The following is a 25,582-nucleotide window of genomic DNA, read 5'->3' as shown; positions in this document are numbered from 1 at the left end:
GTTGAATTAAGTACACTGTAAGTAAGTACATTAAGTAACTAGTACTTTAAAAAAAATTCTGTACCAATTATATATTTAGTTTATGTATAGCAAATAATAACGCATTACAACACATTGAAGTTTTTAACGACCTCATCTGGCTATACAGCTTAAACGGTCGGATACAAAAATTATATATTATTATATGAGTTTAAGTTACCATAGCGACTTCAATTACTTTTGTATATATATAATAAAATATTCAAATCAGGTATAAGACCAGCTTCTGTAGACGAAAGGTAAATTGTCCTCATATATATTTTGATATTTAATTTATTCTTTATTTCAGTCATTGAATTATTCTCTTTTATGATCAAGTTTGAAGTGAAGATTATTTAACGTAATGTACTATACATGTATGAACATGGCTATTCCAGTTAATACATAACTATTAAAGATAATCATAATAATCATTCAAAAAAACAGGAACCAAACCATTTCAATAAAAAGTTTTTGGAATGAAACATTTTAAGATTTAAAAAAACCGCATAAATATGATAACAGTTAAAAAAAATCAAAACTCTGGAAAGTGTAATGAGCGTCATTGGTTAGTCTTGTGTGGACGAAACGAACGTCTGGTGTATTAAGTTTTGAACCTGGTAACTTTTGTTAGCTATTAATTATGTGTTTTTCTGTCGAATATGTTCTCACATTTATTTGTTTTGTAGTCCTGTCATGTTATTCAGTAATTTTAATGTTATATTTAACATGACCATTAAAGCGGGAGGTTTGACATGTCACAAAACCAGGTTCGACCCACCATTTTTTCTTTAAAAAATGTCCTGTACCATGTCAGGAAAATGATATAGTTCGTTTCTGTGTGTTACATTTGAATGTTGTGTTTCTGTTGTGTCGTTTGTCTCCTCTTATATTTGAGTTTGAATTCATATTGTTATAAGACGTGTCGCGGTACTTATCTATCCCTAATTTATGTATTTAGTTTTGATGTTATATTTGTTATTCTAGTCGGATTTTGTCTAATGCTTAGATTGTTTCTGTGTGTGTTACATTTTTATGTTGGGTCGTAGTTCTTCTTTTATATTTGATGCGTTCTCCTCAGTTTAAGTTTTTTTTCTATCGATTTATGAGTTTCTGACAGTGGTATACGTCTTTTGCCTTTATTTATTGCAAAGTATATCTTCATTTTATCTTATTTTAAATTTACTTACTTTATTTCATTCCATCGTACGTAAACGATGGTAATATGTTTTATTTATGTCCAGGTGTAAATATTGTATAATAATTTAAGCATGATCTGTTTTACTGAACGATATTTGCTCCTCTTGTTGTTTTTTTTAAATTATTGCCAGATATTTTGAATACTTTTTCATTCATGTAGTGCAATAAGACTGTTTTTGCCCACTCACCCCCTCCGTTCCCCCTATTTCGAATACATAGAGTTAGAAATGTCATCTTTGAAAAACTTCTTAGAACCCTGTTATATTTTCTTTAAAAAAAGGTGACCAATGTTTAGTATATGAATAAAATGACTCAAAAACAAGCGCACATACCCTTCATTTTTCTGCTTTTCCTGCTTTTTATTATTTATTAACTATTAATCTAAAACTGTCTTGGACAGCTTGTTACTTTGAAACAGAGTAGCGAAATTTCTTACTAGCAAATAACAGATAGTTAAGTATAAGAAACTAATAATATTCTAGAGGATCCGTGTAAAAATGATCAGACTACAATCATTATTCATGTGTAAACTAGTTTATTGTTATAGTGGAAATTTTGACATGTACATTATGATGGTCAGATTTGTTAACTTTATGTAGTAAAGAAATGTACGTTAACCTAAATAACAATTGTTATGTTGAAAATTTATATGTTTGGTATTTAATTTTATATTATATATCTATCCAATTAAAGTTCCAATATTTTTGCTGATATTTGGAAATACACATGTAAACGTTTTTTTTAAAAGAACGATGTTTTGGGGAAAATATTCAATGAAAATACTATATTTATAAATCTTTATACCGACAAAACAAATGTCAGTTAACAAAACTATATTTTTTTTTAGAAAAAATTAGATAAATACGCAATTTTTGTTTTAATTTTAGTCTATAATAAAATGATGAGACAATCTAGCTTTATGTTGATGGTTCTGATTGGACTCCATACAGCAAGTAAGTTCTAGTAAATGTAAGAAATGTTAAAAGATGGGAGCCTGCCTTATGATCAGTGGGAATGTACTATTACCCTATGAGGTGTGGGACGGTATACCAAAGGAGGTGTGAGACTGTATTGTACACCCTATGAGGTGTTGGACCGTACACTCTAGGAGGTGTAGGACTGTATTGTACATCCTATGAAGTGCGGGGTGGTTCTCTGAAATAAAACGTGAAGTTAAGATGGGATTTATTTTTGAGGGCATCAATGTGTTTTATAATGCGATACCAATCTACGAGAGTCATCTGCATTTAAATTGCTAGGTAAAAAAAATGTATCCCTAGAAAATCTAGTTATTGATATAAGACTGTTTTGTATATGTGATTGTTTCGATGTCTATATTTTGGCATTGCAAAAGGTAAAGTTTTTCTCTGGCTGTTAATGACGTCTTTACACTAAACCCATTGGATGTTGGGTTAATATTCTAGTCATATTAAGTGCAGTATTGCAAAGCATGTATGGAACGGATATGAACTCTGCGCCGGAGATTGATTGTGTCGATGCTTAATCATCTGTTTTTGTCTCTATTGTTTGAAAAAAAGATGAACTTGTATTACTAAAACATACTATTATTTATCATACAGAAGCTGACGCTTGTTCAGATGATCAACTGAAATGCCATGGGTCAGACCAATGCTATCCACAGGAGAAAAGATGTGATGGGTTTGCAGACTGCGGAAATAGCACTGATGAATATGGGTGTGACGGTTCGTGACACGTTAGGGAGTTACCACTTGACTTTAAGGGGGGAGGGCTAGAACAAAAAAAAAATGTCCTGAATCTTTTTAGTTGAAATCTCTTACCTGCCTTTTTAATTGTCACTTTATTCGGTCCGGCCTTTTTTATAGTTTATCCTGACTTTATTTTACATGAATTGCCATCCTGCCTTTGTATTTTGCAAAGTGTCTCATCCTGCCTTTTGTTTTTACTCAAAACTCCTGTCGTGCCTATTTTTTTTTAAATTTCATCTTTTCTATGAAAGAGTACTTCTGAAAACAGATATGATTTCCAAATAAATACTGTAATTTAATAGAATATTTCAATACACGTAGTTTATCCTTATTATCGTCTTCTCCTATTTCCAAGATCCACGAAACCTGCGAACAAAGTTATATTCATCTCAAATTAATTGGCTGTTTCAGATTCGAAAGAACTATGAGGAAGCTCATCGACGTACCCAAATTGATAATAGCTTTACGTTATAGGTTACATTCTAACGTTTTAAACTTTGTTAGCCGATAACAACGTTTTGTGCACGCCTTTAAAACATAATAACGCATGTTATTCTGAAACGGCAAACTCTGAGCTGTATATTTAATTTCAAAAGTTTTACTAGTATATTCCAGTAGTGTTGACTGCACTCTTTGCAAACTATTTGTACAGGAGGTACCAATTTTTAAAAAAGAACACTACAAATATTTCGTAGACAGTTTGTTTATTAGTGAATAATATTTGTTAATTTCCATCGAAGTTTAGGTAAAACTTGAGGTATTCTTATTATATAAAAACATGTATTGTTTAAAGTCGAATATCAAGGAGGTAGTTCCTAATATGATTGTATTGAGGACAAGGGACAGGTTTATCTTTATTGTAATAATTTTTATCCAGACCCTATTTAAGTATTTTTTTAATATTGACCAACTAGTTTCAGAAAATATCATGGACATGGAAGTTTTAAAACTAAACTAAAACGACGGGTGTATCATGTTTACAATCAGTCATCTGTCCATCATGTAAAATAGGGACGAAAGATACCACGAAATATACCACGAACAATACCAGATGGAAGTTAAACTCATAAATCGAAAACAATCTGACAACGCCATGGCTAAAATTAAAAAAGACAATCAGACAAACAATAGTACACATGACACAAAATAGAAAACTAAACATGAAGCAACACGAACCCCGCCAAACCTAGAGGTCATCCCAGGTGCTCCAGAAGGAGGGTAGGCGGATCCTCTCCACATTTGGCATCCAACAATGTTATAGCTCATTCCATAAATAGTCTTAGTTGGTAGGTCACATTCATGAACGGGAAGGGGATTGTAGTTACGACGAAAGTAACATATCCGATATCATTTGTGAAACGGGTATTCCATAACGGTCAACTCGTTATGGCGTCTGTAAAATTTACGAAAGGTTGATTTTAACTTCATCATTTGGAGCTCTTGGTTTAATAGCTTCCATGTGACCAGCAACTGAACCCTCTATAAAGAAAATCACGATAGGAAATGCAATCACGGAAATAACGTGCAGGTACTGCTGGATTGTTGCTACTTAGAAATGGAAAGTTCATAGTTGGAAAGCTGAAATCATCTCTTTTGGAATTGTTTTCAACCGAACCTCATTGTCAATTTCTAGATGTAAGTCAAGATATGCGGCCAACTTAACTGTATATTTTGTATCTCTTATCTCTATTGCGATGGATATAAACAAGTCTAAATTGAAAACTACGTTCAAACCTATGATTGCGGTGGATAAAAACCGCAACTTTAATACGTGTGCATGTAAAACAAATTACGTTATAAAGGGTCTAAACACAGCACCAACAACATTTTCCAAAAGACCAAAAAAGTGAAAAAGTATATTTAAACAAAACACATTTGACTAACAGGTCGAACAACTGATACTCTTCAATCCTGCTGAATGCCATTGGCGATTGTCAAATAACATTAATCACAAGATGTAACAAAATGGATCGTAATATAAATGTGATACTAAACAAACAACAATAAACCTGTGGCCAAGATGTTTTGCCACAAACATGAGGTGTCAAATGTCTCTTAAGTGATGTTAGGGATCGAAAATGTATTTGGAAGGCCATATAATTTACCCTCAATTTAAGATAGACTCCTCAATTTAAAGAGTCGATAAAGGATGAACGAATCATATAAACCGTAGGGAAAATATGATACAAGCCCAAAAGAAAAAATATAAACAAGTCTAAATTGAAATATACATAAAAGATGTCCGCAGATTTCATATGTAAAGACACTTTTCTTCTTTTTTATATTTTAGATTTGGTAGTTCCTTATATGTTGAAAGTTTTTAGCAGAAATTTAATTTCATGTACGTTTTTATTTACAGCATGTGTTGACGGTGCTTTTCACTGTTCAAATGAGAAAAAATGCATCCCTAGTGAATGGCATTGTAATGGAATTGACGATTGCGACGGAGAAGATGAAAAGTCCTGTACAGGTAATTATAAATCTTACTTAATAATGACATTTTTTTTTTTATCTTTTATCACACACTGTTAGTTTTCAGGTGCAGATCCAATTGTACGACTTTGCCCCCCCCCCCCCCCCCCCCCCCCCCCACAGAGCAATAAAAAAAAACAGCACATTAACGGGTGTTACACGGACTCTTTTTAGATGATACACGCTATCTTTTTAGTTGTTACACGGACACCTTTTATGACTAGGATCACTCGTGCATGATCAATGAGTTCATGGGCACTTTAACTTTCAATTAGATTTGAACTTTTTGGTTCACTGACTTATTTCCTGTCTTTTTATTGAACAAAATATTTACGTTAGCATCAATATCTTTTATTTAAAAACATTTCCAGTAAAATACTATTCACACAGTACACTAAGGGATTAGACATTTAACTTCAAAGGGGTATGGTTTTCTTTAAAAAAAGATATTTTGATCCCAAATTTTATGAGAAAAAATTTTATTATGGTCAAGCAGATGACAAATTAATGTTTTGCATGATTTCTGATTTTCCGAATACCGTAAATAGTGCTAATTTTAAAAAAACATTTGGGTGATGGCGTTGAAAAGTAAATAGTTAATATACTAAAAAAAAAACTTATCGCCAAAATATTTGGTCAATAAATGTTTTCTTCAATATATGTATATAAATAGTATTTTGGATAATGCTGAAAGTAAAGAAATGATGATACTGACGTGTACAGTGTATACAATGTAGACATACGTATGTAGTGTTCCATGTTAGAATGTCAGACAGTATAATATCCATATATGCAGATAAGATTTTATGTACAGAATTTCCTTACTAAATGATTATTAAGTGAACAAATAATTATTCCATTTTCGATTTTTCCATTATCGCTGAATTAGTATACAGTATTGTAAGGGAATCAGGATTTGTCGCACTGTGATGTTAATCCATTGGTGGCATTGTGCTGGATTTCGCTATGCAGTCGGGTTTTTAGATATCTTTGACATATTACCTGTCTCCACTGTCAGGTCTTTATAAGTCGCGTTTCGAGATAGTGAAAATGAGATATTGCTTGACATCAACTCGAGTTATTTAATTTCTATGCTACGATAAACGAGTCTTTGGCGAGTTCATTGATACTATTAAATAAATAACGAAAGTTGATATGAAACGGTGAACAATGTTCACAAGTTGTTCTACCAATGAATCGAGTAGTATTTAATATGTACCAAATCCAATCTCCGTACAGCGCTCGTTTCCTTTCCGTATACTTAGTACACTACAATGTTATATTTAGTGTAGTGATACGTAGTAAGTACGGAACGGATGTGAGCTCTGCGCCGGAGATTGTACCAAATCGTGACATTTACCTTTACAAATTTAAAACGCGAGGCTCGCTCTAATGATTTTTACACGATATGCAGACAGTATAAAAAAATGCAAAAAATATGTGTTGTTTCTACGTGACGTCATCAGACAGCATTACTGCATTTTTTTACATTACGTTATAATTTTAATTTCAGAGGCAAACAAGAAAATTTGCGTCATAATCGTATTTTGCCCAGTGAAGAACTGAGTATAACGAGTCATCCGTTGATTATATGAAATGATCAACAGATGATAATAGGAATAAATCGATTAGGAATTAGAGAAACCTATTTCACTTATGGTCAAGTCACTCTTAATGTTTAAATTAAAAATCCGACGAAATGTTCATCTGGTTGTTTGCACGTTCCAGTATAACGGCATATGTCCTTTTTCGGTGTTAAACTTTAACATCAGTCATTTTTTTTTTAAATCTCTTCGCTTCCGAATGTTATACAATTTCACAAATGGAAATTGTTAGGTTAAATGTGTGAGTGTTTTGTATATCATTGAGAAAACCACAATTCCCGTTGGCATGGACGAATTACACATCGTCTTAGACATCCTAACGAGTAACTAATAGAAATGCCGTAATATCGTCTTGTGATGCTGAATAAGCCAATAGAATTAACACAGAATCTCGTATCTGTTCAGAAATGGAAAGAAATAGATAACAAATCCTATCATATGTTGTTAAGTTGACTTTTCAAAACCCAGTGACATTCACTTCGGCCGTTGGTCTCATTGAATCTCGTTGGTTTTTTTTTCCAATAGTCCGTTAGATTCACCTCATCAAAAGACAGTTATTGTACAAAATTACCCGTCAGCTAACAGCATCAAGTTTACGTAAGATGGCCATTGTTATATTATTGTTCGTTTATGTGTGTGTTGCATTTTAACGTTGGGTCGTTTGTGTTTTCTCTTATTTTTGAGATATTCAGATAAGACGTGGCACGGTACTTGTCTATCCCAAATTCATGTATTTGGTTTTCATGTTATATTTGTTATTCTCGTGGTGTTTTGTCTGATGCTTGTTACGTTTCGGTGTTAATGTCGTTGTTCTCCTCTTATATTTAATGCGTTTCCCTCGGTTTTAGTTTGTTACCCCGATTTTGTCCATGGATTTATGAGTTTTGAACAGCGGTATACTACTGTTGCCTTTATTTACGTGAATTCGATAATTTTCCGAAATTGTGTTACGCAGGCTGATATCGAAAATGTGTCACATGCTTCGAATATCATCACTTGCATTGCCAAATAACTTTATCACGTGGCATTCCGGCGGTATTCGACAAATTTCGGAAAATACGTTTTCAATGGAAAACAGATTTATCAAAATTGAGTACAAACAATTAATACGATAAAGAAAAATATATTCTGTAAAATGAAAAAAAATCAAATCCAATAAATGCATTTTTAAAAGTTTCCAGCATACTTTAGAAAGTTACTAAAAAATATATCATGTTGCCATTTTTCTATTCTGTAGAGGTATTTGATAGGAAGATTTGATATCGATTGTATTATATTTAACGTCTGACGCCCTCAAACTTTACATTTTTGTCGAGCCTTCGACTTTAGTCGAAAAAGTGAGACATAGCGATCCTACATTCCGTCGTCGTTGGCGGCTTCCACAAATATTCACTCTGTGTTTAAAGTTTATGAAACTTTCTTAAACTATCATGGATTTCTACCAAACTTTGACAGAAGCTTGTTTATGTTTATAAGATAGTATTCAGTAGTGAATTGTGTCAAAATAGAATTCCATTTTTCCGTATTTTACTTATAAATGGACTTAGTTTTTTTGCCAGGAAACATTACATTCAATCTGTGGTTAAATTTGTCAAAATTTTAATAACATTCTTAAACTATCATGGATTTGTACCAAACATTGACAGAAGCTTGTTTTTGATCATAAGATAGTAGCAAGAAGTAAATGTTCCGTATTTTATTTATGAATGGACTTAGTTTTTCTTCCATTTACCCTTACATACAGTCTGCATTTAAAGTTTTAAAACATCATAATATTCATAAACTATCCTGGATTTTTACCAAACAGTGACAGAAACTTCTTACAATCAAAAGAGAGTATCGAGGGGAATATTTTTATTGATTTTTCCCCTCATTTTTGTTTGAGTTTGCGATTAAAAGCAAAAGTAGGCGTGATACTGGGTTTCGAATTATTTTTCCTCTAAGTTCAGTATTTTTGTGATTTTACTTTTTCTCGGAACCCTTACGAATTTATTTTAACTTCTATTTGTGAACAAATTAAAGGAATCAATATATCAAACTGTTATATTACTCCATAACTGTTGAAGCATATGTTAAAAAAATGTAATTTTTCATATCAGATGTATTATCAGCCCTCTGTCAAAATCACTCCTCGAGCCTTCGGCTGTTGGAGCTGATTTTGAATCTAGTGCTGATTAAACATTTGATATGAACAAATGTCCTGCATCGCATAACATTATTATTTCACTCATTATTAACAACTCCAATGAATGAAATAGTGGAACTTGAAGGAAAACGGTACTATTACATTTTCCAGCATTAGGTTGGTCTCTTGGGTATCCGACGAAGGTTAAGGAAGTTTACTTAAGAGCGCTGTGATTAGATGTAAGGGTACACATTATTTGTTGTATTCAACTATGAATAACTGAAGTGTGTATATTTACAATACCTATTGAAATATTTTTCTACAGAATTATTCGAATATAGTTCGTACGAGGATTATAATTTAATACGCGTTTCGTCTATATAACACTCCTCAGTGACGCTCAGATCAAAATATTTGTAAAGCCAAAAAAGTTCAAATTTAAAGAGCATTGAGGACCCAAAATGCCAAAATGAAGTGCCAAATACGGCTAGTGTAATTCAGTCCTGGGATAAAAAAATCCATAGAATTTAGAAAAATTCTAAGTTTTGTAACAAACTACAAAAGTTTCATAAATTTGTAATAAAATGAAGATGGGCTTGGATAACATAATCAAGCTTTATTGGAAGTTGGTCATGATACTATTTGGTTTTAATTTTTAAAGTACTATTTAAAAAGTGGTTAAATTAGAAAATGTTAGTATTGTCACCTATGGCAGAATAAATAGTATCGTTTTCCCCGAAGAATACTATCTACATTAAATGCATGTTAACAGTTAGATACGAATTATAATTAATCCCTGCAAGAGGGAGAGCACATTGTCTGTAAATATGTGTATTACATTTTTAACGTTTTTACAAATTTACATATTTCAAAATGTAATATATTTATTTTTGCATCATATTCCACAGCATGTAACAGTTATGCTTTCCTGTGTGCATCGGATAAGACATGTATTAGATCGAACTGGGTATGCGACTCATGGCCAGACTGTTGGCATGGTGAAGATGAACTCGGATGTCAAAATGGTAGGTTTGATACTCCTCTTTCGAAGATATCGGTTTCAACGTCTGAATTTGTGTTATATGATTTTTATTTTTCTCTAGAATCTTCATATTTCTATGTGACCAAGGAGAAAAATGTGTTATTTTACAATTTTATAATTTATTTTACGTGAAGGTCATCATTTGTTTATTATCTATAATTCATTTATGCATTCCCATGTTTTTTCTAGATAAGACTACAAGTATACATAATTAAAAAGCGTCAATATGATATCAACATTGATTTTTAATAGTGGCAAACGCAACATACATTGCGATATGAATACGTCATGCGAAGTGGACACGATGTTCTGATTGAAATATGATGTTGAGAGGGGACTATGATGTTTAAACTTTTTAATCACCCCATTATATATTTTAGCTACTTATATTAACATATAGTGGGAAAACAATTTCATTCCATCAAATTTATTTTTTGAGGACAAACATTAACAATATTTCTCATTGTTTTTTTTTGTTCTCTCGAGTTTTGACCATTTATTGGTTGATGTTTACAGATTGCATGTTCCTCTTTATATTAAAATTTAATTTTAATATTTTCTTCTCTTTCAGATGTATGTGGTGATGATGAATTTAAATGTTTCGATCCACATTTTAGATATCAAAAATGTGTTCCTCAGGATAAAATAAACAATGGCATGAACGATTGTGGAGACTGCTCTGACGAGGCATATAGGGATAATTGTATTAATGGTAGGTTGAATCCTGTGTCCCTGGGGATATGAGGATTATAGTATTATGGGTTTGTTCAATCTTTTGTCCCTGGGGGTATATAGAATCTAAAGTCCCTATCGGGTCTTTTGAATCATGGGTCTTTAAAGTTATGTTGAATCTTGTGTCCCTTGGGGTATGTTGAATCTTGTATCCCTAAAGGTATGTTGAATCTTGGGTCTTAATGGTATATTGAATATTGTATCTTAAGGGTATATTGAATCTTGTGTCTTAAGGGGTATGTTGAATCTTGTACCCCTAGGAGAATGTTGTGCTTGTGTCCCTAGGGGTATGTAGAATCTAGACTCCGTGGTGGTATGTTTTATCATGTGTCTTTGGGTTATGTTGAATCTTGCGTCTCTAGGGGTATGTTGTTCTTGTGTCCCTAGGGGTATGTTGAATCTAGACTCCCTGGTGATATGGTTTATCTTATGTAGATGAAACGCGCGTCTGGCGTATAAAATTATAATCCTGGTACTTTTGATAACTATTTACACCACTGGGTCGATGGCACTGCTGGTGGACGTTTCGTCCCCGAGGGTATCACCAGCCCAGTATTCAGCACTTCGGTGTTGACATGAATATCAATTATATGGTCATTTTTATAAATTTTCTGTTTACAAAACTTTGAATTATTCGAAAAACTAAGGATTTTCTTACCCCAGGAGTAGATTACCTTAGCCGTATTTGGCACAACTTTTTGGAATTTTGGGTCCTCAATGCTCTTCAACTTTGTATTTGTTTGGCTTTTTAACTATTTTGATCTGAGCGTCACTGATGAGTCTTATGTAGATGAAACGCGCGTCTGGCGTATAAAATTATAATCCTGGTACTTTTGATAACTATTTACACCACTGGGTCGATGCCACTACTGGTGGACGTTTCGTCCCCGCGGGTATCACCAGCCCAGGAGTCAGCACTTCGGTGTTGACATGAATATCAATTATATGGTCATTTCTATAAATTTTCTGTTTACAAAACTTTGAATTATTCGAAAAACTAAGGATTTTCTTACCCCAGGAGTAGATTACCTTAGCCGTATTTGGCACAACTTTTTGGAATTTTGGGTCCTCAATGCTCTTCAACTTTGTATTTGTTTGGCTTTTTAACTATTTTGATCTGAGCGTCACTGATGAGTCTTATGTAGATGAAACGCGCGTCTGGCGTATAAAATTATAATCCTGGTACTTTTGATAACTATTATCATGTGTCTTTAGGACATGTTGAATCTGGTGTCTCTAGGGTTATGTTGAATCTGGTGTCTCTAGGGGTATGTTGTTCTTGTGTCTTTATGAATATGTCAAATTTTGTTTCCCTTGGGGTATGTTGAATATTGTGTCTTTACGGGTATGTTGAATCTGGTGTATTATGGGGTATGTTGAATCTTGTGTCTTAAGACGTATGCTGAATCTTGTGTCCCTTGTGGTATGTCGAATCTTTTGTCTCTAGATGTATGTTGAAGCTTGTATCCCTGGGGGTATGTTTAATCTTGTATCCCTAGGGGAATATTGTTCTTGTGTCTTTTTGGGTATGTTTAATATTGCGTCCATTTGGGGTATGCTGAATCTAGTGTCTTAAGGGATATGCTGAATCTGCTGTCTGATGGGGTACTCTGAATCTTGTGTCTTATGGGGTATACTGAACCTTGTGTATTTGGGGTCTGTTGAACCTTGTGTATTTGGGGTCTGTTGAATCTTGCATCTTTGAGTGTATGCTGAATATTGTGTCTTTAAAGTCTGTGGAATCTTGTGTTTTTTTTGGGGGGGTGTTAAATAATGTCTCCCTGGGGTATGTTGAATCTTGTGTTCCTGGGGGTATGTTCAATCTTTGGTCCCTGGAGGTCTATAGAATCTTCTTTTGGGGTATGTCAAATCCTGTCTCACTAGGGGTATGTTTACTCTTGTGTTTTTAGAAGTATGTTCAATGACGTGTCTCTTGGGGTATGTTAAATCTTGTGTTCTAGATGTATGTTAAATCTTCTGTATTTAGGAGTACTGTGGATTCATTTATTTTCGTGGGTACCAATTTTCGTGGTTTCAAAAATGAATGTTTAATCGTGTGTCCCTGTGGGTATCCTGAATCTAATGTCCCTTTGGGTAATGTTAAATCATGTGTTCCTGGGTGTATGTTTAAACTTGTGTTTTTAGGGGTATGCTGAATCTTTTCTCCCTTGGGGTATTTTGTGTATTTAGGAGTATGTTCAATGACGTGTCCCTGGGGTATGTTGAATCTGGTGTTCGTATGGGTATATTGTTCTTGTGGTTTAGGGGAATATTAAATCTTTTATACCTTGGGGTATGTTGAATCTTGTCTCCCTTAGGGTATGTTTAATCATCTTGTGTATTTAGGAGTATGTTTAATCATGTGTCCCTGGGGGTATGTTTATTCTAGTGTTTTTTAGTAGTTCAATTTGGTGTCTTTAGGGGTATGTTGTCCTTGTGTCTTTAGGGGTATGTCAAATTTTGTGTCCCTTGGGCTATGCTAAATCTTGTGTAAGGGGTATGCTGAATATTGTGTCTTAAGGGGTATGCTGAATATTGTGTCTTAAGGGGTATGTTAAATCTGATTTCCCTGGGGTATGTTGAATCTGAAGTCCATATGGGAGTACGTTGAATCTTGTCTCTTTAGGGGTATGTTGAATCTTGTCTTCCTGAGGGTATGTTGAATCTTGTATCTCTAACACTATGTTCAATCTTTTGTTCCTAGGTTGAATCATGTGTCCTTGGTGGTATATTGAATCTTTTGTCCGTGGGGTATGTTGTTCTTGTGTCTTTTGGGGTATGTTTAATCTTGTGTCCTTCGGGTATACTGAATTTTGTATCTTAAGGGGTATGTTGAATCTTGAGTCCCTATGGGGTTAAATTGAATCTTGTGTCTTTAGGGGTATGTCAAATATTGTGTCCTAGGGGTATGTTGAATCATGTGTCATTTTGGTTATGCTGAATTTTGTGTCTTAAGTGGTATGCTGAACCTTGTGTCTTTGTGTCTTTGTGGGTATGTTGAATAGTTTGTTCCTGGGGATATGCTGAATCTTTAGTTTTAAGGGGTATGTTGCATATTGTGCATTATGAGGTATGTTGAATCTTGTGTCCCTGGAGTATGTTGAATCTTACGTCCCAAAGGGGGTACGTTGTTCTACGATTTAAGGGGTATGTTGATTCTTGTGTCCCGTTGTGTATGCTGAATCGTATGTCTTAAGGGGTATGTTGAATCTTGTGTCCCTGGGGGTATGTTGAATCTTAAGTAACTATAGGTGTATTTTGAATCTTGTGTCTTAAGAGGTATGTTGAATAATGTCTCCCTGTGGTAAGGCCGTTAGTTTTCTCGTTTGAATTGTTTGACATTGTCTTGTCGGGGCCTTTTATAGTTGACTATTTGGTATGGGCTTTGCTCATTGTTGAGCTGAATTTCGATATCTTTATAATACACGTTTATACTTTGTCTTCATGTAACTTTGTTTTACATTTATCAACATCACAGAACTATCAACAATGTCATACGAGTTTTGGGTTATGCTTGTATTAAAACCAAGCTTAACCCTTCATTTGCTTCTGTATATATCGGGGACAGCAACTGTTTTGTTTAGGGAACAGTCATTTGCCTAAACATTGCAAATGTTATTAGTTTCATATTGTGCTAGTGACTAATACGGTATTTATGGGGTCAGTAAATTCTATATTGGGTTAGACCGCAGCTCGAACCTCCAAATGGAAATTACTGACCCATATATACCGTATCTTGCCACCAGCACACTATGTAACGAATTCATCTTACCGACTATTTTAACGTGTACAATTTAGACTAGTGACCTATCAAAATGAGCAAGTCATTAATACTGTTAGCATTAAAAAAAACTACTTCCATTGATCCTACATAAACAGATGCAACAATAGCAACATTACCACTTGTATTTCAGGGGGATCGCGGGTCTGAATCAAAAATTTTATGTAATATAGGATTTCTCTATATTTTTCTATAAATAAACTCTATCTTATACCTAATAGAAAAATGGAAAAAAAAATGAGGTCACTGTTCATTGACGCTCACAATCTGCCTTCCAAAAAAACATACATTTTTGGTCATGTCCTTTTTTTCTGTGGAACTTATAAGAGAAATAGCGGTAATATCGAAATAAAAAAAGAAATAAATAACAGAAAGTTAAAAAAGATATTTCAATTTTAATGCCAAAAAATCACATTTTTGCATCAAAGGGAGATAATTTGGAGCTTTTTCAATGATATCTACATTTTTAAAGTCACCTGGGGCCAATACGTATTGGTTTTGTGAAATGATTTTTGTAGCATAACGATAAAGTAACAACTACAAAAGGTAATTAACAAAATTTGTAATGAAAAATAAATGCTATTTTTTTTCCGAAAATCTTATACCCGGGAGCCTCCTTAAATGTGTTTTATGAATGTATTTCCATCTTAATCATCAATTTCTTCGTCTGTTGAAACCTGTAAGACTTTCCTATGTACCGTTTTGTTTTAATAAGGAATCGTACTATCACTATAAACCGTGTATGAAATAAGCCCCTCCTCCTTTCTTAACTTATATGGAATATATAGGGACGTAACACCACTACGCCCCGCTTCCCTACTAACTTATTATGTAATAAAACGGTCTCCACGCAGACGCTTTTAATCAATTATATTCCTAGAAATGTATAGGAGATAAGATAATACCTGATAACTGCATACTAGAATTGTCATTGAAAACTAGTACATATATTTTCAATAAACATGAAAGAAAAACAAAATAATTTGATATATCCATTTATACATAAAAGAAATGATTACAATTATATAAATTGTTCGCTTTTTCTAACTTTGCCATATTTCTTTTGGAGCAAATGTCAGTGGGAAGTATTGAAACTACAAAATATACGTATTATGGTCAAGAGACTATCATTTGTATTCACGATAGAAATATTAAATGTTAATAAAGCTTAAGATTGTTTTTTTCTGAACTAAGTTGTTTCTTGAGTATTGTTCTATAACTTATGTTTATGTACAAGAATACACGAATGCAATGTGTTTTGCTCATAAAGTGTATTTTGAGTCGTTTAGATGAGTCATTATACATACATCTCCTAAGAATTTATAATATAAATACGAAAAATATTGTGAATGTAATGTTTTTTTATTGTTTCGTTTTTATGTTTTAAGTCACATAACGGCTATTTCACAAATTTTACACAGGGTTGTCACAAATGTTAAGAAAAAAAAACTCGAATATTGTCTGTAAATTGCTGATTTCCCGGAGAAAAGTATGTTTCTAGAAGGAATGCCTATTAATAATTATTTAGAAGTTTTTAGAAGCTTTTAAAACGTTGTAGACGCTTCATTTATATTTTAATTGTTAAGATTTGAAATTATTATGTCTAAATTGTTAAAAAATAACATCAATGTTAAGGGCCCGGGTTATTAGATTTTTATTAATTGCATGAATGAGAATGTATCATTGTTATTTAAAAAAATCAGTGGTAATCCTTAAAATTTTTGGTAAAAAACTATTTTGTTGTTCGTGACTGTGGAATTATTTGAAAATTATACGAATAATGCATTTTTCAGAAATATGTCCCCTAAAAATATCAATTTTAATAGCAAAATATTTGAATATTATGTTGAATGCAAATTCAAAATGAGTTTTCTAAAATTCTATCCAACAACAGTTAACAGACATCTTCAAAATGTAAGTAATTATTGTACATCATCATAAAGGTAATTAAGTAAAACCAGATAAATGCTTGTTAACCAGCGTTTACAACACAAAACATAGATTTTTACATAGGACAAGTTGAATTCAATTAAACCTTAGCATACAATATGTATATGATCTATAAATAGGCAATCCCGTACAACCAAACCAAGGCACCTATTTGTCCAACATTTGTCCTACATGAAAATCTCAAAATTTCCCGTAAAGAGTTTGACGTCATAAAAGTAATTATATTACCCCACAATCAAAAAGTGATTGTTGTATGTTTAAGCAGGACATATTCTTGGGTGCAGCGGAACAAATTTCCAAATAGCGATAAGTTGTATGCCCCGTGTGAAAAGTGTTTGATAGTAAGACGATGATTTTTTTCCTATTAAAAATTTCGTTTAATCATGCTAAAAAGAAATTTTTGAAGGCCAACGTAATTTTTTTCTAATGTTTATTTGTTAATAAGGGAGATGGGTAAGCTACTTATATTTACGTATAATTAAATAATTCAATATCAGTCCATCAAATTTAATTTTGAGGCCAAACAATGAGACTATTGCCCCCCTGTTCTGTTCTCGAGTATTTACTATATATTCCTTTTATTGATATTTACAGTTTGAATGTCTCTTTTTATATTAAAATTTGATTTTTTTCTGTTGCAGATGGGTGTGGTGATAATGAATTTAAATGTCACAAAGAATGTATTCCTATCGAAAAAATGCGAGATGGCATTGATGATTGTGGAGACTGCTCTGACGAGTTTTTTTCGGACGATTGTATGAATTTGGGTATGTTGAAGTTTGTGTCCTTTCGGGAATATGGATGCCACTGCTGGTGGAGATTTATTTCCCCGAGAGTATCACCAGCCCAGTAGTCAGAACTTTTTTGTGCTGACATGAATTATCATTGATATGGTTATATTTATAATTTTTTTTAAATACTAAGGCTTTTCTTCCTCAGGCATAGGTTACCCTAGTTGTATTTGACAAAACATTTAGGAATTTTGGTCCTCAATGCTCTTCAACTTTGTACTTTATTTGACCTTTTTGACTTTTTTTTATTCGAGCGTCACTGATGAGTCTTTTGTAGACGAAACGCGCGTCTGGCGAATATACAAAATTTAGTCCTGTTATCTATGAAGAGTTTGTTTTCAACCACTGACTGGATGCCACTACTGGTGGAGATTTATTTTCCCGAGGGTATCATCAGCCCAGAAGTCACCACTTTTTTGTGCTGTCATGAATTTCATTGATATGGTTATATTAATAAATTACCTGTTTACAAAATTTAGAATTGTATAAATACTAAGGCTTTCTACCTCAGGCATAGATTACCTTTAATTAGCTTTTTTTGGCAAAACATTTAGGAATTGTGGTCCTCAATGCTCTACAACTTCGTACTTAATTTGACCTCTTTAACTTTTTTTTAATTCGAGCGTCACTGATGAGTCTGACGTATATACAAAATTTAGTCCTGGTATCTATGATGAGTTATTTGAATGTTGTTAACACTTTTATACTTTGTCTCCATATAATTGTGTTTAATTTTGTCAGTTTAATGGTACTATAATGTCCTACGAGTTTGAGGTTTATATAGCTATGAAACCAGGCTTAATGTATTTTTGTATCCATCTGATTATTTAAGCCTTTTTCAACTGATTTCTACAATTCGTTCTTATGTTGAACTATTACATCACTATCCCAGGTTAGGGGAACAATTTAGATTCAACTAACATGTTTAACTCCATCACATTAGGTATGTATGTGCCTGTCCCAGATCGGGAGCCTGTAATTCAGTGGTTGTCGTTTTGTTGATGTGTTACCTATTTGTTTTTCGTGTATTGTTTGTAATAACTTAGGCCATTAGTTTTCTCGTTTGTCAATTGTCAATTCTGGGTCTTTTAGAGCTGGCTATGTGGTATGGGCTTTGTTCATTGTTGAAGGCCGTACGGTGACCTATGATTGTCAATTTCTGTGTATTTTGGTCTCTTGTGGTGACTTGTCTCCTTGGCAATCATACAACATCTTTTTTTTTTCATATCAAACCTTCATTTTCTTTTGTAGATATCGTAGGTAGTAAATGTTCATTTTAAGGAACAAGCTGTAAAAACAGATTTTTGACATTTAAATCTATATATATAACACTCCCAAACATGTCCTTCCCCCAAAACGTGTCTGATTCCCTGAAACGTGTCTGTTCTCCCCTTACGTGTCCGCAATATTCAATATTCCCCAAACGTGTCCAATTTTAAAATCCAAAAACGTGTCTGATAATTGCGTGTCCGTTATTACACGCAAGAACGTATCACGTCTTTTAGCGCTAATACATGCATAGCGTCCTAAATTAATAACATTTACTGCAATTCTATGATGAGGGACACGGTTAAGGAAGTGGTCATTTGTAGTTTGTTGAATGCCAGTTGTTAATGATATTGCAAATTAAATATGTAACATATGAATTGACTTTTAACTGATATTGATTATTGTCCAGTTGCAAGTAATTTATGCGCATTTAGAGCAAACAAACATACAATTCCTGTAAAGTTGAATGTTGCTATGTAAATCATTTAAAACTATTAAACTCCCTTTCTGCCTTGTATTTTATCTTCCACATATTGTATGTTTTCCCCAGCAGAATTGACTTCCCTTCTTTCAACAGTTCTAATATTTCAAAAGCTTCTAAAATCATAAACTTGTAATCAGGTTTTTTTATTAAATTTTAGGTAGCAAATATCCATATAATCACACGAAGAAGAGACAAAACGTCCAGTGCCAAGTATTTCATGCATCATTTGAAAAATATTATGTTAGCAATTATAGAATAATGAACAGTTTGTCATTTCGGGGCCTTTTATAGCTGACTATGCCTTATGGGCTTTATCGCTGTTGAAGGCTGTTACTAGTAGCTGTTAATTCATTTGTCATTTGGTCTCTAGTGGAGAGTTGTCTCATTGGCAATTATACCACATCTTTCTTTTTTTTTAATTAAATAGTAAAATGAGTATACGTTAATGAAATAGCAATAACCAAATAACCCACGTATTTATGATATAGACACGAATGATAATTCCAGTAAAAGAGAAAAAAAATATGGACATATTTGAGGGATTGAACACGCTTGGGCGTTTATACAAATTACAAGCTTTTGCGTTGTTATACGACTAGACATGTTTTGTAGTGCAGTGACGTCGATGTGGAAACGTTTGGAGAAATAAGACACGTTTGGGGAAAGGACACATTTCTGAGTGTTACATATATATATTTTTTTTATATAAATAAAATGGTTACAATTTTATATATGTTCGGCGTTTTCTAACGACATATTACTTTTGGTGCAAATGTCACTGTTAAGTATTCAAACTACAAAATATTCCATATAAATCTGTATTGGTATATAGTCTAGATATAGCAGGCTGATATAAAAAAATTATCACAATTTTCGACTCTTATCAAATGCATTTCCATATAACGTTATCGAAAGGCATTCTGTAAAATATGTTATTTGAAATGCAAAACAAAATAAAAATAAGTTATCCATTAAATAGATATAGGAAGATGTGGTGTGAGTGCCAATGAGACAACTCTCCATCCAAATAACAATTTAAAAATGCATGTTTAAACGTTTCTAGCATTCAATCCACGTTAAGAGTTAAATGCAAGTTATATGTAATCCATACAAGAGGAACAGAACTGTAAATGACTCAAATTACACATTTTTATGTTTGTACATGTATCTGTATTGATATCTTGTAAAACATTTTTAAGTAATTAACCTGTTTGGTACGTTATAATCTGATTTTTCTATTCAAATTTCACAGAATGTAACAACGATGAATTCCTGTGTACAGCGGATAGGATATGTATTGCGTCGGACTACGTATGCGACTCATACCCGGCTTGCAGTGATGGTAAAGATGACATCGGATGTCCACATGGTAGGTTTGATATTCCCTGTTCAATATATATATCGGTGTTTATGTCTGACTCTTTAATTGTGGTTTTAGTTCTGTATTTCCCTTTAACTAATGAAAGGAATACATGTCCCTCGATTTTAATTAGTAACCTAGATATGTTTGCTTTTGATCAATTGATGGCTTTTGAATAATAATATATTAATCTTGCCTTTATATATTCCACTGCTTTCTTTAAAAAATTGAAAATAGAACTTATTCTCATCGGATTTTGTCTAATGCTTAGTTCGTTTCAGTTGGACATATGACGTTATACGAGTTAAAGTCGATAGCTCTAAATTGAAGCATTTCAATAAGTTATATGAATATGATGTCTTGTGTAATGTCACATCAGATTGTGTTAACCCAATAAATATAGCTTCTTATATTTATACATACCAAAATAAAATCAATTTTCTTCCTTCAAATTTAATTATGAGGCCAAACAATTACAATATTGGCCGGTGTTTCGTCCCCTGTCGGGTTGTAATAATTCCTTATATTGATGTTAACCTTTATCATACATGTACCTCATGTATATTAAACTTTTATTTTCTTTTTGTTCTCTTTCAGATGGGTGTAGTGATGATGAATTTAAATGTAACAATACATCTCCAAGTCTTCCAAAATGTGTTCGTGCGGAAAAAATAAACGATGGCACTGATGATTGTGGAGACTGCTCTGACGAGGCGTTTAGATTTGGTTGTGTCTACGGAAGTATGTATAATATTGTGTCTACGGGGATATGTTGTACATTGAATTTTGTATCTGTTGGTATGTTGAATCTGGTGTCGCTGTGGGTATGTTGAATCTTGTGTCTCTGGGAGTATGTTGAATCTTGTGTCTCTGGGATTATGTTGAATATTGTGTACCTGGTGGTAGATTGAATTCTGTTTCCCTGGGGATCAGTTTATAATACACGTTTATATTATGTTTCCCTATATATAATTGTCTTTAACACATTGCAATATAACGGAACTGTTAATAATGTCATACGAGTTGGAAGTTTAGCTAGCTAACTATTCAACCAAGCTTGTGGAGAATTTCCACAATGGCAATCAAACGACATCTTCATTCTTATAAACCCTATATTTTCGTTAGTAGACATCGTTGACAGCAACTGTTTAGTTTAAAGAACAAAGTTGCAGTTTGGTTATTTGGCCAAACATTGCTGATATTTCATAATAACTGCATAGTGTTTTGGTTATAAAATTATCAATATTATGAGAGAAAGAAAATCTTATTTGAAACACTTTATATAAATGAGATGATTGTATACATTTTCCGCTTTTTCTTATTTTGCCATATTACTTTTGGCTCAAATGTCATTGTTAACGTGGTATCAATTGGAATCGATAAAATTTGTTTACACTTTGTCAAAAACGTAGTACCGTGTTTATGTTTTCCAACTCATTCTTTAAGCTTGGGTCACACATTTACAATGTTTACTGCCGTCCTTGACATGACTATTCCCGATTTAAATTATCAAAAGTCTGATCAAGATCATGTGAATCGTTGCTAGAAATTCAAACTTTTATTAAAATTTGGAAACCATTTATGCCATTACATGTAAGGAAACAATCAGATCAGACAGTGACCAGACAGTGAACCGACGCTGACAGAAGATGTCCGTTAGAAAACTGTCGCTATATTCGGGATAGTCATGTACTCACGGAGTAAAATTCAGTTCAATAGAAGTCCGAGTCCGATGTCAGAAGATAAAGTGACAATAATACATAAAAAAAACAGACTTCAAGCAGTTAATTGACATGACAGCTCCAGACCTCGTGCACGTTCCAGAGGACAATGTCTAGAAAACACAGAACATTGTACTTGTTTTAGCTTTCGAACTTTTTGAAATTAACGTCGCTGATTATTCTTGTGTGGATGTGACGCGCGTCTGACGTATTAAACTATAAACCTGGTACCTTTGGGTAGCTTTAATGTGAGTGTTTCTCTGTCATATACGCCCTCCCAGTTATTTGTATTGTGGTCCTGTTTTGTAATGTTGTCGTTTTAATGTTATATTACACATTCACATTAAAGCGGAAAGTTTCAACCCACATTTTTTTCTTTAAATGTTCTGTACCAAATCAGGAAAATGGCCATTGTTATATTATAGTTCGTTACTATGGGTGTTACGATTTATTGTTGTGTTTCTGTTGTCTCGTAGTTCTCCGCTTCAATTTTATGTGTTTTCCTCGGTTTTAGTTTGTAACCCAGCTTTTTTTCCATATGGATTTATGAATTTCGAATAGCGGTATACTACTGTTGCCTTTATTTACGAGTTTCATCCGATATATCATCATTTGTTACGACATAATTACAATTGTAATCCGACTAGAAAAATTTGTCTGAGTTTCCGGGACGCACCTAACTATCAGCGTACTTGGTCGACTTCCTGGACCATTCCCGCCCCGTAGGAATTAGTTACGAATGTAAAAATAAATCCATATGAAAGAGAAAAGTCATCCGAACTTTTAACTGTTCGTGTCGTAGCGCTGTCTGAACTCAAGCCTCATTTTCATGGTTCAGTGACTTCTTGAAAAAGGTAAACTTTTTTGAAATGTTAAATTCTCTCTTATTATAAGTAATAGGATAACTATATTTGGTATGTGCGTACCTTGCAAGCTCCTCATGCTCGTCAGACAGTTTTCACTGTACCTCGACCTAATTTCTTGGATCAGTTAACAAGGTTAAGTTTTAGGGGTCAAGTCCATATCTCAGATACTATAAGCAATATGTATAGTATATTCGGTGTATGGAAGGACTGTAAGGTGTACATGTTCAACTGGCAGGTGTCATCTGACCTTGACCTTAGTTTCATGGTTCAGTGGTTATAGTTAAGTTTTTGTGTTTTGGTCTGTTTTTCTTATACTGTACTAAGGTCTGTTGTATTAGGTGTTTGGAATTATTTTAAGGTGTACATATCTAGCTGTCTGACCTTGACCTCAATTTCATGGTCAATTAGTCAATGTTTAGTTTCCTGGTTACTGTAAAGTGTATGTGATAATTGTAATAAAGCTTTATAATTAAGACTATCAGCATGTTATCATTGATTATTAAAGAAGGCGATACATTTCAACATATGCAATCTTGTTCTGGATAAGACCGTTGGTTTTCCCGTTTGAATGGTTGTACACTAGTATGTGTGGGAATCCATTTATGGCTTGACGTTCGATGTGAGCCTAGGCTCCGTGTTGAAGACCGTATCTTGACCTATAGTGGTTTACTGTTATAAATTGTGACATGAATTGTTTAAAAAGCTTAAGGATGTTCTCACCCCAGGCAGTATTGGTTACAACTTTCTGGAACTTTTGGTCCTCATTGCTTTTTTAACTTTGTACTTGTTTTTATCATCTGGGCGTCATTGGTTGGTCTTGTGTGGACGAAACGCACGTCTCGCGTATTGAATTATAAACCTGGTACCTTTTGTTAGCTATTATTCGTGTGTTTCTCTGTCCTATTTTTTCTCCCATTTATTTGTATTGTAGTCGTGTCATGTAATATTGATGTTATACTTAACATTGTTATTAAAGCGGGAGGTTTGACAAGCCTTAAAACCAGGTTCAACCCACCATTTTTTTTCTCAAAATGGCCTGTGCCAAATCAGGAAAATGGCCATAGTTATATTATAGTTCATTTCTGTGTGTTTTACATTTTAATGTTGTATTTCTGTTGTCGTAGTTTGATGCGCTTCCCTCGGTTTTAGTTTGTAACTCGGATTTGTTTTTTTCTTAATCGATTAATGAATTTCGAACAGCGGTATTTAACTGTTGTCTTCATTTATACAGGAAAGAGTATCATGATAATGTAATTAGCAGCTTAACTAAAAGGAGTTTGACATCTTCTGTGCTGTTGTTTATGAACAAGAATACAATAATATAGTATATTGTAAATCGTTCGTATATCAATACATAAATTATATATATTCCCGGATTATATTTCGTTCGTTATTATTGGTTACTGTTTAAACGTTTGTTTTGTTCAGAGGGGTCGGGTGATGGTGATTGAAAGGGTATATTGTACTGTCTTGCTTCTTTATTTTAGAACCCCATCCCCTACAATCACTACCAGGTCTACCATATCTATTTCCAATACCGCAACGTCGAGCACGAAATTTACCAAACGCTCATGGACAAAAGAAGAAGAAAAATGAGGGTACAGAGCAGACAGTAGCCCATGAACAAAGAGGGAAGATCGGTGAGGGAACAGTGCTCCCAGTAACCCGAAAACAAAGGAGAATGAAAGATGAGGATACAGTGCACATCGCAGCAAGCGGTAATACAGATATTGATGCACATAGGCAAGTTCTGAGACGAGGCAAATCTCATTTGAAGGACAACTTGAGGAATTCGCTATTACGCAGTAAGACAGATGACAGATTAACTAAGAGAGTACTTAGTCGTAGAGAAATGAATAAAAGGAAAAGGGAAAAGAAGTCAAAATAACTGTTCTTATCTAGACATTTATATTATTGCTTCACATTCTACTCTATTTTTCATTTGTTCTATTCATTATAACAATAAAAAATATTTTGTATATTTTATTTAGAATGACATATGATGCTAAAACACGCTTCTTTTAGGGAAAATTATCTAACTGATACATATAAAATTATATATATACAGACTTGGGGCAAACGTGAAGATAATTCTTAGATGGCTGCCACATACAGTTGTCAAATATATGTCACAGTTCAACCTGTGTATAACCCGAACGACATAGGAGTTCGGGTTAAAGGCTCACACGAACCGTGCAGATTAAATCCAATATACTGATTTGAGTGGCCAATAACTGTTTTAACCCAAGACGCTATCACTTTACGTGAACGTTTTAGAAATGTGTCCACATTCCGCAATTTTTTTTTAAGCAGAAATTACCAAAAATTGTTTTAATTATTTTTCTGACTTTAAAACACTGATTTAAGATTTACATTGTGCACAGAATATGATAAAATATTTTATGTCCTATCTAAGATAAAATTTAAAAAAAAAAAAGGA

At 33.3% G+C, this 25,582-nt stretch overlaps 1 protein-coding gene across 1 annotated transcript; it reads left to right on the top strand.

Annotated features, from left to right (window-relative positions):
* Window positions 1-2,109: 2,109 nt before the first annotated feature.
* On the top strand, window positions 2,110-25,121 carry LOC134684396 (low-density lipoprotein receptor-related protein 2-like). The gene is made up of 9 exons (XM_063543680.1): window positions 2,110-2,171; window positions 2,799-2,921; window positions 5,305-5,415; window positions 10,055-10,171; window positions 10,760-10,900; window positions 17,293-17,418; window positions 20,448-20,564; window positions 21,153-21,296; window positions 24,630-25,121. The coding sequence occupies exons 1-9, from the start codon at window positions 2,117-2,119 to the stop codon at window positions 25,028-25,030; spliced, it is 1,335 nt and encodes a 444-aa protein (XP_063399750.1). The 5' UTR covers window positions 2,110-2,116; the 3' UTR covers window positions 25,031-25,121.
* Window positions 25,122-25,582: the final 461 nt, after the last annotated feature.

The sequence above is a fragment of the Mytilus trossulus genome, chromosome 9 (genome assembly GCF_036588685.1).
Source record: "Mytilus trossulus isolate FHL-02 chromosome 9, PNRI_Mtr1.1.1.hap1, whole genome shotgun sequence".
NCBI classification, from domain to species: Eukaryota; Metazoa; Mollusca; class Bivalvia; order Mytilida; family Mytilidae; genus Mytilus; species Mytilus trossulus.
The sequence above is the reverse complement of the archived record's forward strand: the minus strand, read 5'-3'. Positions and strand labels throughout refer to the sequence as shown.

Bases quoted from the DNA above. Each gene is read 5' to 3' on its own strand.
- LOC134684396 (XM_063543680.1), top strand. From the start codon at position 2,117: ATGATGAGACAATCTAGCTTTATGTTGATGGTTCTGATTGGACTCCAT. The intron at 2,922-5,304 runs GTTCGTGACACG...TTTTATTTACAG, and splicing joins TGATGAATATGGGTGTGACG to CATGTGTTGACGGTGCTTTT. The intron at 10,172-10,759 runs GTAGGTTTGATA...CTTCTCTTTCAG, and splicing joins TGAACTCGGATGTCAAAATG to ATGTATGTGGTGATGATGAA.